At 49.8% G+C, this 15,051-nt stretch overlaps 6 protein-coding genes across 6 annotated transcripts; 2 read left to right on the forward strand and 4 right to left on the reverse strand.

The window, feature by feature from the left end:
- Positions 1–558: 558 nt before the first annotated feature.
- On the reverse strand, positions 559–2,954 carry N7443_007671 (sterylglucosidase 1; the record flags this gene model as incomplete). Its single annotated transcript, XM_056887727.1, has 4 exons — positions 559–1,176; positions 1,225–1,543; positions 1,590–2,521; positions 2,571–2,954. 4 exons carry the CDS (start codon positions 2,952–2,954, stop codon positions 559–561), a joined length of 2,253 nt encoding a protein of 750 aa, XP_056739418.1.
- Positions 2,955–3,419: 465 nt separating this feature from the next.
- Positions 3,420–7,745, forward strand: N7443_007672 (SKI complex subunit tetratricopeptide repeat protein SKI3; the record flags this gene model as incomplete). Its single annotated transcript, XM_056887728.1, has 3 exons — positions 3,420–3,535; positions 3,585–3,785; positions 3,836–7,745. The coding sequence occupies 3 exons, from the start codon at positions 3,420–3,422 to the stop codon at positions 7,743–7,745; spliced, it is 4,227 nt and encodes a 1,408-aa protein (XP_056739419.1).
- Positions 7,746–7,932: 187 nt separating this feature from the next.
- Positions 7,933–8,664, reverse strand: N7443_007673 (OB fold domain-containing protein; the record flags this gene model as incomplete). Its single annotated transcript, XM_056887729.1, has 1 exon — positions 7,933–8,664. The coding sequence occupies one exon, from the start codon at positions 8,662–8,664 to the stop codon at positions 7,933–7,935; it is 732 nt and encodes a 243-aa protein (XP_056739420.1).
- A 127-nt stretch (positions 8,665–8,791) lies between these two features.
- N7443_007674 (COG1/VPS51 family protein) lies at positions 8,792–9,658 on the forward strand (the record flags this gene model as incomplete). Its single annotated transcript, XM_056887730.1, has 1 exon — positions 8,792–9,658. The coding sequence occupies one exon, from the start codon at positions 8,792–8,794 to the stop codon at positions 9,656–9,658; it is 867 nt and encodes a 288-aa protein (XP_056739421.1).
- A 166-nt stretch (positions 9,659–9,824) lies between these two features.
- Positions 9,825–10,775, reverse strand: N7443_007675 (DUF1917 domain-containing protein; the record flags this gene model as incomplete). The annotated part of the gene is made up of 2 exons (XM_056887731.1): positions 9,825–10,675; positions 10,724–10,775. The coding sequence occupies 2 exons, from the start codon at positions 10,773–10,775 to the stop codon at positions 9,825–9,827; spliced, it is 903 nt and encodes a 300-aa protein (XP_056739422.1).
- Positions 10,776–12,880: 2,105 nt separating this feature from the next.
- Positions 12,881–14,479, reverse strand: N7443_007676 (epoxide hydrolase family protein; the record flags this gene model as incomplete). The annotated part of the gene is made up of 8 exons (XM_056887732.1): positions 12,881–12,979; positions 13,036–13,191; positions 13,252–13,372; positions 13,426–13,612; positions 13,671–13,679; positions 13,735–14,007; positions 14,061–14,194; positions 14,259–14,479. 8 exons carry the CDS (start codon positions 14,477–14,479, stop codon positions 12,881–12,883), a joined length of 1,200 nt encoding a protein of 399 aa, XP_056739423.1.
- Positions 14,480–15,051: the final 572 nt, after the last annotated feature.

The raw sequence follows: 15,051 nt of genomic DNA on the forward strand, positions 1-15,051 counted from the left end.
TCTCATGGTCTGGAAACTCAAGGTCGAAAGAGTTGGCGGTGTTTGGTATGGCCGTTGACTGTCCGCGGGTGTTTATTGGCGGTACAGAGCAGCAACGGCCATTCGATTGTATTAAACGGTTCGCGTTAGCAAATATATCGACAAAAGACAGTGATCGGAATCGGAGGAAGATCAAAGGGTGAGTGTTGAGTGGGTAGTGCTTCCAGGGCGTGGGAGAACGAAGTTGCGGGAAGGCAGCCGGCGAAGTTTGGTGAGAAGAGCGGGCTGAGAATTTCTCCACGGCTGTGATAGACACACCGCTCCCACCTTCTCTTTGGTCTTTTATTCACCTCATCGGAGGTTTTACTTCTTGGACCTATCTGAAACAATGGACATACATGTGAATTTCCACTAGCATCTTTTTTCAGCCGCCATGTCATCATTTTGACCCCTCAATCGTCACCCGTTGTTTATCTTATCTACTCTGCACGCGATCTATTTGTTTAGCGCTATACGCGAGGATTCAACTCAATTGTTAGGTTGCTGATAGTTAACGAGCGATAATAAACTAGGATAGCATCACATAATTATGCATTGGCCTCGCTGGCACTGTTCCAGATAGGTCACGTCGTCAGAGGTGTTGGTGAACTCGCCTGGTTGGCGCTTGGCCCCTTCAATCTTAATATCTTGCTCGCCTTCAGCATGCCACCATCGCAGACGCTGGACCTTGATAGACTGAATTTCTTGACATTCAATTTCCCACTTGCCTCCGCTGACAGCAACGGCGGTGCTCGTTTCAGGAAAATGGAAGTCAGGGAGGTATATCTCAGTCGGTGTGTCAGTGGCAGTAGCCATATTAGCGGTCAAACTCATGGTAAATGTGCAATTCTGGAGATCAAACACGTGGCTTTCAAGGTTTCCGTTGACGTATATAGGACTTGGCCGAATGTATGCCTGCGCGGCACGGTAGCCCTTTGGTGGTGGAGCGGAGTCACTGGACATCGAAGGGGATACAAGAGCCCGCTTGAGATTGCGTGGCTCAACCTGTGATTCCTCTGCACTACTGTGGCTTTCAGAGTAGGCTGGAGATTGGGTATCGATTGAGCGAAGTGTCCCACCACATGGTAATTCTAAATCGTCATGGGAAAGGATGGACAAGTCTTCCCCGTTCCATTGGTCTCCCCATTCATGATTGTTCTGACACAAATTAGCTGGATGAAAATTGAATTTGAGCGGGATACAAACCTCAGTTTCGTACACCCACAAGGTAAATCCATTGGATGTGCTACCCTCCAAGGCAAAGTGGTTGGCATCCATGGCACTTGTCTGGCTGCTGTAGTCACCAGTCTGGTAGGCATGCTTATCGTCCATGTCATATGGAATGCCGATTTCAGTGAAAAGGAGGGGATGATTCCCCATGTAGTTCAAGCTCTCGTCTCGGAGGAATTTGAGTTGATCACGCAGACAATTTCGGATGGCTGTCTCACCAATCTTGACTGCAAAGGCTGGAGCCCAATATTTGCCACGAAGGACACCGATAACGTCAACGTTGTAAAGTCGGTTCCTATCACGATTAGCCTGGATAAGTCCAAAAAGAAACAAAGACCAACCAATGCTTAGTCAAAAGAGTCAACCCGTCATAGTAATGGACCGCATGAACCATGTTGGGATCGTCATCGACTGTTCCCTTCAGGTCTGGGGGAAGCTCCATAACAGGCGGCTGGCATAGCAGGATGGCCTCTGGCCAAACATCCCGAATGGCATCTCGATATGAACGATAATGATTCAAGAAATAGGTGTTGGTAAATATCTCATAATTCAGTTTGTCACCAGTCTGGGGAACCTTTGAGAAATAGTCCTTCTGCAACAACGTATCTGTGTTTGGATCCCAAATTCCATGCTGAGCCCAGATACATTCACCAAGTTTCCAATCAGAATCACGTTTCCAACCATATTTGGTGTCATCATGATCGGCTGGCAGCCAGGCACTTTCACCCACAGGGTCAACAAGCTTTGAACCAGTTTGGTGCGGACCAAAGCCGCCAAAGGCCCATGTTGTTACTTCACAAGCGCGCCCAGAACCTGTGAGCATAGCCTGGAAGGCGGTTGGGGATGTTCCAAGCTGAAGCTGTTGTTCGGCTGGGACGGCAGAGATATCTTGGAAACCCACGAGACCACGGTGAGGCTCATTCATGCTTTCCCAGCCAATGACCACATCATGTTCCAGATCACCAGCTTCATGAATCCTCTGAGCCAGGTACTTGCAAGCCGCAATGAAGTGGCTCTGCAAATAATCCTGGATGTTCACGCCATCGATGACAGCTTTAGGTGCAAAGTCTCGTCCTGCCCAGAACAGTGTGAACATGGTCTGACAGACAAGACGCGCATAGTTGGTACTCCAAATCATCTTCGGAAACTGGGAAGGATCATCATAAGTGTTTTGGACAAGAGCTGCTTCGGTCTTCTTGAAAGCCTTGGGGTTCAACCCTGCAGCGTAAAGTGTCCACATTGGGGCTCCGGACCCTCCGGACAATCGTGACCACTTGGCAATGTTAGTAGCCACCAACGCAAATGAGAGATGCATCACTTACCACATCCTGATGCGGATCCATGAACACATAGAATTCATATTGCTTGGCTATTCTGAGGATCTCGATGGTAAACGCGATCCACTCCTGATCATACATGCCTGGTCCCGCATGCTCGATAGCCTCCCAGGTAAAGATGTATCGGATTGCATTATAGCCCCACTTACGCAGCCTTTTAAAGTGCGTGTGAGCCTCTCCCAAGGAGAATGGCCGTCCCACAAACGAGACGTCGTCGGCATCGAAAAACTTGTCGGACACGAAGGAGGGGACATCAGGAGACTTAGGGTATTTAGCGTCGCCGGCGACGTTGATGCCTCTCAAAATAATCTCCCTGTTTTGGGGATCACGAAACGACTTCCCATCAACGTGAAGACGTAGTGCACCCATCGTGGACGTTATCACAGGGCAGGCAATGGACAGGCTTCAGTTGGGTGCTTTGGGGCAATCGGGTCGATGCTAAAGAGCAGGATCGGAGTCGAGGACTCCGAGCAAACAGCTTGAAGCCCTAAAGACTCGTGGATTCAGGTCAGCGGCCAAAAGTCGTTCAAGGATCTCGACTGGTAGGCTCGATAAGCTGTAGGTTAACCCCGGAGCGGTCAGCTGCCAGCGAAGTCGGCACCAAACAGTGATCAGGGACAGGTAAATGAACACGTGCCACCAATGCAGACAGATGGTCGGACTTATACACTTTCTAAATCGGTCGCAATGAGCTGCACGTTCAATAAGAAGAAGGGTGAAGCTGGGGATGATAGACGATAGCGATAAGGTGACGTATCGGCGCTAACCGATAACCGCCCAGCTCCACCACACGAGAACCTCCCCGCTTCAAGCTTAAAGGCGCGCACGGGGATCATGTCGAGTAAGGCCGCCTTGAAAGCTGTGCGAACAGCCTTGGATTCCAAGGACTTTGCAGCTGCTGCTGAGAAAGCAAAAGCTCTCGTCCAACAGGATCCCAAGAACTACCATGCGTATGTTTGAGCCTTCCTCCAGCCTGGCCGTCCTAATTCATTCTTTCAGCAACGTGTTTCTCGGCTTAGCATATGACAAATTGAACCACAGCGATGATTCGGAACAGGCGTACCTTGCAGCTACTCGAATTAAGCCCGATGATCGCACCGCCTGGCAGGGCCTGATTACCTTGTACGACAGACTTGGCGGTCCCAAGCTGGGGGCCTATCGTGAGGCCATCATCAAGCTCGGCCAGATTCTTGCAGATTGGTTGGTCCAACTTACGAGGCTATGGAGCTACTGGCTAACACGTTGTGCAGTGACGAACAAGGACGTTGTCAAGATATTGTGGACAAGTACACGAGTTTGGCACGGAAAAGCGGCACCAAAGCCCAGTACAAGAGCGCTCTTGAGCTCCATCTTCCCAGCAGTCCATTGTACAGCTTCCTCGAAGGTCGACTCCCGCATCCCGCTCACACCTACCTCCGTTTGGTCGAAATCACCGAGGCCGAAGAGAAAGAATACATCAATCACGAGATTGCAGTTCGCAAGACGCGTCTTGGTGCAAAGAAGGACCAGGTCACATTGGAGGTAAAGCGGGAAGCCTTCAAGAAGTATGGTTTGGCCGATCTTTATCGAGGTTTGATTGATTGGACCAATGACGACGAAGTTCGACGTGAATACGAGGAGAAGCTGCTACAACGCGCATGCGATGAGCTCGAGGTTGCCTCTTCAGGTGAAAAAGGTGCCAAACGGGGCGTGGCACTCCAACTAGCCCGTGATATGGTCATCATAAAGCACCCTTTCGAGCTTGCTTGGACAGTTTTTCTCGAGTGGCAGGATGTCGAAAGCTACAAGCAATGGGATGTTGGGATCCTTCGGGAGTTCATTGAATTCTTCCCGGACAATGGTCTTGCCAAGGTTCTCAAAGGATTCCTTGCGAGTGAAATCTCGCCATTTGAGAAGGAGGAGTCAGCAGAGGAGGACCTTGACTCTGCATCCGTCAGCAAAGACACCGATATCACTGATGGTACTGGCGATGTTGCCGCCCAGGAACGATTGATCCTGATGGCCGAAGGACTCGATATGGCTCCCTCCTCGCCCATTGCTCATCGTATCATGGCTGACCTGTACCTCATGTTGGAAGAGTACGAAAGCACCGTTGACGTGACCCGGAAGGGTCTGTTTAATGTCAATGAGCTTATCAAAAGCACTGGCGCAAAACTCACTCATATTCGCGATGCCTTGAATGTTTCTCTTGCCAACTCTCTTATCTACCACCAGTCCCCTCGCTATCACCCAGAGGCCAAGGGGATTTTCGAAGACATCTTGAAGAGGAAGCCCAAATCTACGATTTGTCTCCTCGGTATTGGCTTGGTTCTGAAGGTTGATGAAGACTATCCAGATGCAGTCAGCTTCCTGGAACGTGCCTTGGCGCGCGATCCTTCGAACATCAAGATCCGTGGTGAGCTGTATTGGTGCAAAGCGCTGAATGGCGACCTGGGGGGAGGTTTGGACGGTCTCCAAGACTCTCTTGCAAGTCTAGAGGAAGAGCAGCCTCAGAACAAGACCTTCAAGTCAGAACTCCTATATCGTATTGGCTATTGTCAATGGGAGCTCGATCCTTCTCTAGCTGCCAGGAAAGATCGAAATGGCGCCTATGCAAACTTCCTTGGGTCCATCAAAGCAAACATGAATTTTGCACCAGCCTACAGCTACCTTGGCTTTTACTACGCGGACTACAAGAAGGATAAGATCAGAGCACGCAGGTGTTTCCACAAGGCATTCGAACTCTCCGCGTCCGAGACAGAAGCCGCCGAACGCCTTGCTAAGGGATTCGCCGACCAGAAGGAGTGGGATCTCGTGGAGGTGGTTTCACAACGAGTTGTCGACTCGGGCAAGGCTAAGCCTGCGCCAGGTTCCAAGCGCAAGGGCTACAGCTGGCCGTACGCGGCACTCGGTACAGTGCAGATCAACAAGCAGCAATATCCCAAGAGCATCGTCTCATTCCAGGCGGCTCTTCGGATTTCGCCTGAAGATTATCACTCCTGGGTTGGTCTTGCTGAAAGCTACCATCACTCTGGTCGATTCGTTGCTGCTACGAAGGCATTCGAGCATGCACGAACCCTAGAGGCCAACCTTTCCAGCGACGAGCAAGAGCAAATCTGGTTTGCACGGTACATGCTTGCGAACGTGAAGAGAGAACTGGGTGAATACGACGACGCTATCGCTAGTTACGAAGAGGTCCTGGCCACCCGACCTAATGATGTTGGTGTGACCATTGCCCTTCTCCAAACACTAACCGAAAGTTCATGGAAGAGCTTGGATCATGGCCTTTTCAACCAGGCCGCCGAGCTTGCTTGCCAGGTCATTAAAGTGGCTGGTTCACTCGTTAATATCCGAAGTGACATTTTCAATTTGTGGAAGGCTGTTGGCGATGCTTGTGCAAACTTCTCCTATATCAAGAAGAAGGTAGATAAGCTGTCTCTGACTGACTGCAAGGCTTTGTTGTCTACCGAATTGGATCCAGTTGCCCTTGATATCATGACTGATGCTGATGGAGTGGGTATGAACTGTCTTGAGTCTAGTGATGTGCAAGATGTTGCTCCGTCTGATTCCTGTCTATATCTATCTATTCTGGCATACAAGCGTGCGATCCATGTCTCTTTGCAAGACATCCATGCCCAGGCTGTGGCATGGTACAACCTTGGCTGGGCGGAATATCGGGCCTACCGAAGCAAGAAGTCGCGCAAATTCTTGAAGACGGCAATGCGGTGCTTCAAGAGAGCCATTGAGCTCGAGGCCGGCAACTCGGAGTTCTGGAACTCGCTCGGTGTTGTCACTACCAGCATGAGTCCCAAGGTGGCGCAGCACGCTTTTGTGCGTAGTTTGCATCTGAATGACAGAAGTGCTCAGGTGTGGACCAACTTGGGAGCGCTTTATCTCCTTCATAACGATATTCAGCTTGCCAATGAGGCTTTTACCCGTGCTCAGTCGACTGACCCAGACTACTCGCAAGCTTGGGTTGGCCAAGGATTCCTTGCACTTCTCTTCGGAGATCCCAAGGAGGCACGGGGTCTCTTTGAGCACGCATTCGACATCTCTAACTCCTCCGTCATGCTTCCTAAGCGTCAGTACTCGGTCACCCTTTTCGACCATCTGCTCTCTGACCCGAGGTCGTCTAATGAGGTCTCCGAGCTCATTCAGCCATTCTTCGCCCTCCATCAGCTGTGTATTCAGGACCCTTCGGACCTTCCATTTATGCATCTTTCTTCATTGCTCGCAGAGCGAATGGGTGAAACTGCCGACGCCGAGTCTAGTCTGGAGGTTGTCTGCTCTGGCATGGAGGCGGAGTTCGAAGAGTCTGAATCTCCTGCCTCGCTTTCAAAGTTCGCACAGGCTAACGCAGATATGGCTCGCGCTCTGCTCGCACGTCATGAGTTCGAGCAGGCCGCAGAGAAGGCCGAGCTTGCGCTGACCCTCTCTGGAGAGGAAGATGCTGAGAAGTTCGATCCTGAGGCATGCAGCAAGCTCCGTGTCTCGGCACACTTAACCGCCGGTCTCGCATACTACTACACACAATCAATGGATCAGGCCATTGATATGTTCCGCGATGCTCTTCAGGAAGCAAACAACGCCCCTGACGTGGTGTGTCTCCTTGCTCAGGTCCTCTGGGCCAAGGGCGGCGAAGAGGAACGGTCAGTTGCACGCCAGCAGCTCTTCGACTGCGTGGAGAACCACCCCGACCACATTGGGGCCATCACGCTTCTTGGAGCCATCGCACTCCTTGACTCGGACAGGGACGCCATCGAGGCCGTCCAGTCAGATCTTCACAATATGATCACACGGGATGACATCGACATCCATGACCGTGCCAAGCTTCTCAAGCTCCTTTCTGCAATCTCAACGATGGGATTCACCAACGATGCTGCCCTTTCTGAGGACATGCGCCAGATTGGAGAAGCCACTGCAGCCGTTATGCTGTCTCCAGGCCAGCCACAGGGCTGGATGGAGTTATCCGATGCTTCGGAGAACCCGTACCCGGGTGAGATGGCCATTCAACGGGCTTTGCGCTGTGTGCCTCCGCATAGCAACCTCGAGGCTGCCCATCTCAGTCAGGCTTATTCTCAGACAAGCAAGACTGGAGACGCTTTCCGTGCTATCATGGTTGCGCCGTGGAGACGCGACGGGTGGGAACAGCTAGAGCATAACTTGTCCAGTCAGGCATAGTCAGCTTGTTGTATCATTTCTGAAAAAAAATGGGGATAAATGCAGTATACAGCTGCGAGACATAGATTAAAGAAGATAGAGAAATAGTGCATACCTGATAAGTCCATGTCTATCGTAAGACAGTAAAAGAGTAAGCATTTGTATGCATTTCGCCATACAAGGCGTTTCACTCTCAACCGCACTGCAATCATTCATTTTGCATCGCGGTAATTCTTTCCAGCAATCGTGCCTTCCGACCCTCCTTCCACGGTTTATCAAGCGCCTCAATCTTCCCACCAAGGAAATCAACACTCGCAGGGTTCAATAGAATCATTCCCCTTGCAACCGTAGCATTGCGAAGCACTAATTTAGCACCTATGGAAAGCTTTTCCAGAGAAATTCCTTCAATGCGCTGCATTTCGATCGCCACTGCCTTGGTACCTGCCGCATCTTGAAGTATCAATCGATGCGGTCCATACCCACTACTCCCCGAGGCGTTCGGAGCTGCAGAGTTGCCATTATTGTTGGCACTGCTATTCTCCTGTGCTTCCTGGTCTTCGCCGACAGCTACTGTGCGCACAATTTCGCGACCTCGAATAGCTTCTCCGCGCTCGACGCGTTCGATTGCCTCGACCTGGCTCCAGAGACTCGTGCCGATGTCTTCAATGTCGAGAATTTGAACGGGAATTGGGCCTGAGAGACGTCTTTCTTGAACAGTCGGGTCGTAGATATCAACAGGCAATCGTGAAGACGAATTGGTCAACAGAGACCCCCTGAAATCGGACGCGAGTACGCGGAACAAAGCTGTCTTGGTGAGTGCCGAGGTAGGGATATTTCGCTGCGTCTGTCCAGACGACGCCAGGACCGCAGTGAGCCACGAAGGAGATACAGGAAGAGCCTTCGTGCTCTGAATCTGCGCTGCAATCTGATCCGCGCTCATCGTATCTGTGAATGTTGTTAAAAGAGTGTAAAAGCGGAAACAGCTCGTAGCTCCACAGCACGGACCACCGCTTAACGGCGTTGACCTGGCCTCGCGCATCCCATCCCATTCCCTCCACAGCGCCACCATGTCAACGCTTTCCTCTCCTCGCCCATCCATCGCTTCGTCGCGTGCACACTCACCAACTCCCGCATCGTCCCGTCCCTCCCTCGATGCATTGAACACAAACCTGGGGCCGAGCCTGAGCGCTTCCTCGACCCCATCCACCGCGCGAGCCATCTCGCCCAACCCACGCCGCAACCGCTCCGCTCTACGAGACTACTATAACCTCAAACCTCCGGGCCTAGACGCACTCGGTCCAGGTGACGCCCGACGGTCACGCAGTGTCCCGCGCAATACGGATGCAGGAGATATTTCCAACCCGTCTATACTGGCCTCAGGGACGGAGCTGGATAGCGCGGACTTCGACCCCCAGCGGTATGTGGATACTCTATTATCCACGTCGTCATTAAATACGATCTTGAAGGCGGAAAATACCTTGGTTGGAGACGTCCGCACGCTGGACGGAGAGCGCAAAGCGCTCGTCTACGATAATTACTCCAAGTTGATTCGCGCCGTCGAGACAATTGGCAAAATGCGTCGCAGTATGGATGAGCGCGGCGCACCGTTGACTATGACGAAGACGCTTGGTCCTGCTATTGCCTTTGTGGCGGAGACGGCGGGTGGGTTGATCAAGGAGGGGGAGGAAATGAGGAAGCAGATCAAAGAGGCGAGGGGGGAGGAACCGAATAAGGCACAGAAAGATACAGTGCGGTGGGTGCTTTCTGCGCCACAGAGGTTGGAGAAGCTTCTTGAGGAAGAGAAGAGGGAGGATGCGGAGGAGGATTGGAAGGAGGTCAAGCAATTACTTGATGCTTGGGGTCAAGTTCAAGGTGTTGCTGAGGTTCGGGAGGCTTGTGAAAAGGTCATGGCCGAGCAAAAAGGCGACGATTGAGCTTTTCTTAAGAGAGCTTTGATCATGTCAACCTCAACTGGAGCTGTTATGGTAGGAGTCATTGTAAATAGAGATACCCAAAACATTCATCATCATGGCATATTACATATCAGTGCGTCATACTTCATGAATCATAGTAGTCATAAATTCAGACGCCTTGGCATATTCACATCTTCCCGGAAAGCACATCTCGACTAGAAAACAAGCTCGCCTTCAGCCCATAGTCATTCTTCGACTTGATATCCAGATACGTATAAGCATCGCACTTGTAATAAATGGGCCTTAACTCCTCATCTACCAACCCCATCGCAACGAGTGTCTTCAAGACACGCTTAACATCCTCTTTGTCCGAGAAGTCGCGCGTGTAGACACAGAGTAACCGTGCTTGTCCTGAGCCATCATTTGTAGCAACCTTTGCTGCATCGCCTAGCTTGCCTTCATCCATTGCCGTAACGACTGTCTTCCAGGTTGCATCGACTTCCTTCTCTGACGGAAAAAACATCCATTTACCCGACGTAACGCTTGTTTCCTTGGCTAAATCAAGGATACTCTGTTCCAGAGTCCGGCGGATAGGATTCAATTTACGGGTCAGAGCAGCGGTGGTTTTTGCGCCGGATTTATCATGTGCAGCGCGGAGTGTTGAGCTCTCCTCTTCATATGCTTCTAGAAGTTCGGTTCCTTTTCGCGTAAAGACTGGGAAATTACCTCCTTCTGTAGCATGGGGCGTTGGTCCCCACATCCAAATCCAAGGTCCTGCTTCTGTGACATGTGTTGTGGAGGGTGGGAGGCGTGACAAAAAGGAGGATATGGATTCTTTGGGTCCGCGACGGTCCTTGGCTCCGAGTGTGGGCGTCGGTGCATTGTCTTGGGGCATTGGCTCAGTTTTTATTTGTGTAGACGGAGCTTGTAATTCATGCTGTGTTGTGGAGAGGAGCCTGGGGTGAATCTCTGACCAGAAAGGCTCGGGGTCGTAGGTCGCTGCTAGATGCTCGAGGCGCGCTTGTTCGTCGTCATCGCCTGCTTCAGGTTAGTTGGTGATGCCGCGGGGTTGGAAAGTGTACTTGCCGTAGAAGCTGGAGTCATCGGAGAGGATATCGAGTTGTGTTGCACTTGACATGATGGGGTTCGTTTGTTGGAAGCTGTTGAGAAAGAGAGAGCATCTGGTGCCTGCTCGATAAGAGATGGAGCTTATCGGTGTGGGGAAACTATGCACTGCACCAAAGACGTGATCCTCCTCACCTGCTATTAGATCCTTTGACATGGCTCCGGAATGTAAAACATCTAGAGAGGGCTTTTTAAGGTTTCTTTTCTTTGGTCGTGTTTTCGAAATACGTACATTCATTCATACTCTTTGTATCTTCAACGGGCACTTTTACATATTTTGAACGCTTTGACGCCATTTTCATTGTTTAATTGTTTCTAGTTTTTCTAAGTTTTTCCTCTGCTTTTCTTTATACAGACCTCTTGAACAACTAAACTGATAAAATAGCAAGCTCAAAGATAGATGTCGGACTATAGGAATTTTAACGGCGAGGCGGGCAACACGACGACGGAAGGCAGTTATCCTCGTTCTCATCTTCTTCCCCCTCCTCCTGAGCAACAATCTCCATATCAAACCTGATGCTCAACATGTAGAGGCCCCCTGTACAGTAATACGCGAGATGCGTCGAGTGCCCGGCTCAAAGGCACCGAGTACAAGGGCTGCAACAAGTTTTCCACACTTAGTGCCTAGCAACCCCTGATAACTCCCACGTCCTATAAGTATAAGTATCATATCAAGAAAGGCGAGTCTCCTTTGTATACAGGTAATTTGTGCAAGAATTCCAAGGTATCTCTGTTCGGGATCTCGTGAACATATACAATTCGAAGCGTGTCATTAGGGAAGTCTCTCGCGTACACAGCGTGCGAAACAACTGACGAACGCGGAGGAGGAGGAGGAGGAGGGAGGGAAGATCGCCGCTTCGAGCTGCCTGAATAAAAAGCATGCCCTCTCTTCCTCGTCCTTCTCAATAAATAAAGTCCTCGGGGGTATTTACCTCTAGCTAGCTCTCTCGCGGTAAATAGCATCGTTCATACCTGGCTTAGCTCTGGACAATTCAATGGCGACAGCGGCGTCATGAACACCATCACGCCATTGGCGGAGATTTAAGTGCGCTTTTTCCTCCTTCCAAGGAGTGCTGTGTTTCATTTTCCATTCGAGGCATTGAAGCTCTCTCGTGGTTGGGTTGCATCTGGACATAGAGCATGGAGTATCGGATGGGAGTGGAGTATTAGAAAGCGGTCGCTGGCGTCAAGCACCCTAATCCTCATAATTCGACATAGCGCGATCGGGGCCATAGCTCGATGATGCTGAGCTCGAAGAAGAGCTAGATGAGTGTGTGTGGGTCTAGTTAGATATGTACTCAGCATATAAATAAGGTGATATCTTTGTTAGCTTTCAGTATTAGTGGGACCTTGAATGTCCGAACACTTGAAAATTAGAACCATCTGCTTGGAGGAGGAGGAACCGAGGAACCGAATGGTGCTTAATATACCTCAAGTCGAACAAAGAAGTACATGCATACTTTTCCCGAGTTTCACACTCATCACCAAGATCTAGTATTGAAAATCAATAAACATTCGATAACATGATACAGCGGGACAGGGATAAACAACGAATTAGAAGTTCTCGGATATTTCTAATATTGTTATCTCAACTATCTTCACATTTTATTACACCAGAAAGATAGGTAACATTTAATGGGTTTGAATTCATCACTCTCATCTGGCAAGTATAAAACATATTATAGTAGCTCCGTAACTGAGAGAGGACAACTGATACAATTTTAGCCGTCAATCAAGCCCGTCACGCTCTTGCTCCTGGAAGCGGTGATAGAAGTGTTTCTCGGATGGTTATCAATCAGCATTACCACCAATTCTCCTAGATCAGCACCCCAGAGAGAAATTTCTTTTTTTTTTCAATATTGCTCTACGCTTTAGTTTATTCTTTGGGTTAGCATTGCCCTTCAAATGGGAATGACCCTTATACTGTCTTCCCTGGAGTACATTATTGATTGAGCATAGGTAAAATTGTACACAAGAGGAGAATTTCATGGCCCGCAACTCGCCTACCGAGGATTATCTCAAGGGAAAGGAAAAGACTTGAAGAAAGCAAAGCAAAGTAAAAAAAAATTCCATTTTAGTGGCAGGTTATTCGCGACTAATGGGGTAAAGCAGCAGTGATTACTCACCACCAGTGATACCTAGCCACACCTTTTGCACAAACTCGGTCAGGTCAGACTTCAATTCTTCGGGCTGCTCGAGTGCTGCAAAATGGCCGCCCTGATTGATAGAATTTCAGTTAATGCCCGCCTCAAAGATACTACTATCAACCTTACCTTGTCATGCTGTCCCCAGTAGACTAAATTTCCGGTAGACTCTATCCACGAGCGAGGAAGACGAGCCAGCTCCATAGGGAAGGAGGAGAATCCGAGCGGCTTCTTGATGTACCATCGAGGAGTATTGGTAACTGGGATTGGGGGAGGTGGGAAGTTCTGTGGATTCTGATTGTTAGCGTTTTCTTGGTGATTAATTCATCAATCGGTAGTACACACCTGGCGATAGGTATAGATCGACCGAGGGAAAGTATCGGTAAGCCAGTAAAGCGTAATTGACTCAAGAATATGATCCGGGGGTAATGGATCATCTACCCATTCGAGAAACTTTTCGCCGACCCTGTATAGTTGGTTACCATGGTGTTTTCAATATTTTTGCCATTCGTGTCTTACCATGCCAGAAGGGCCATAGGGTTTGATGAAATAACGTGACCGATGGTGCTGGGCCGAGTGCCATGCTCAGTCGAATAGCCACTTCCCATCGTCCTGAAATTATTCATTCGCTCGATGCCTTCTCTTTCATAGGAATCTAGAGCATCATCAGTCATTCCATCGGGGCGACCCATAAATGTTACGTTGACTGTTTCGTGTAAGCAACACTTCCATTTCCTTGCATATTGGAGGCCTGTAACACTCACGATGGACGGCTAGGAGGAAGTTAGTAAGTAGTAAGAATGTGGGACGTGAAAATTCAATGCATACCTTTGCAGCTTTCATAATCCACTGCCAAGGATCTGGCAATTCGACTCCCAATGTCACCACCCTGGGCCACATAACCGCTTTCGAAGCCAAGATCTTTCATGAGTTGATCAAAGATACGAGAAATATCCGCAGTAGAAAAGTTCTTATCTAGCGGAGGGCCAGACGAAAATGTGTAGCCCGGTAGTGAAGGAACAATCAGGTGGTATGGCAAAGTACTCGGTGTATACTCTTTCTGGAACAGCTCAAGGATGGGGAGGAACTCCAGGAAACTTCCTGTAGAACAAATAAGTCACCAATCACAAGCTGATGTAAGAGTGTTATCTCACCAGGCCATCCATGAATTAAAAGAATAGGAATCGCGTCCTTCTTTTCCGAGAAAAGTCCAACAAAGTGAATTGTCATCCCCTCAATCTCCGTCGTCCACTGAGGAAAACTATTGATTCGATCCTCGGATGTCTTCCTATAACGCGGACGTTAGCATCTAGTTGAATGCGGGGCCAAGCACCTCTCAAAAACTCCAATACCATTTATAAGAGCGGAGCCACAGCTCTCTCATTGTGACCAGCCAGTGTGTCGTGATCCCGTAGCGACAATCCGTTTGCGAGTTCTCATATGTAGGCGGGGCAAGCTTCGCCAGCCTAATAAGAGTCTCCATCTCAGTCAGCCGACCCTTAGGGATGGCGACTTCGAAGGCGGTAGGCTCTACTCTCGCCGTAGAGGGCAGCGTACTAAATGGCTTCGACATGATGTGGATCACAGAGCTGAGGATTCGGGGGACGCGTGCCGGGTATTTAACACGGGTTTCGTTTTTGGAACTCTAGGCAGAATGGGGCTACAAGGGTCCTAGCTCACCGGGACGGCTTCTAAGTCAAAGTCATGTGCTCGTGCGGGGAAACTTTGCGCGCGTCGATCGAAGACGCGTGAGATCGGAAGTGGCTGTGAGAATCAAATGAAATAGGGTCTAATCGTGCGATATAGTGTCGTCATAGCGGACTTTCGGTGGGCTGAGGCCGTGGGCAGCTTTTAGTGTAACACGGGCCCTATGTAACACCCATGTTTGAAACTACTGAAGCATGTTATGGCAATACTTACATGTTGGAGAAAATAAAGGGAGATGGCATGTAGAAGGCACATCGACTAGTTGCCATTTGACGTTTTACTCCTGCGTTGGTGGAGATTCACCGCCCCACTTTGGCTCCATACACATTTTTTTGGGTCGACAACCAATTCAAACACCAATGCAGCCTTGGGTCCCAGCACGAACATTGGTTGTATTGCCTTCTTTCTCTACATTCCTTCTGAGTCTCGCTTTTGAGG

This window comes from Penicillium atrosanguineum, assembly GCF_028827265.1.
Source record: "Penicillium atrosanguineum strain IBT 20685 chromosome Unknown utg000006l_segment0_segment0, whole genome shotgun sequence".
Lineage (NCBI taxonomy): Eukaryota > Fungi > Ascomycota > Eurotiomycetes > Eurotiales > Aspergillaceae > Penicillium > Penicillium atrosanguineum.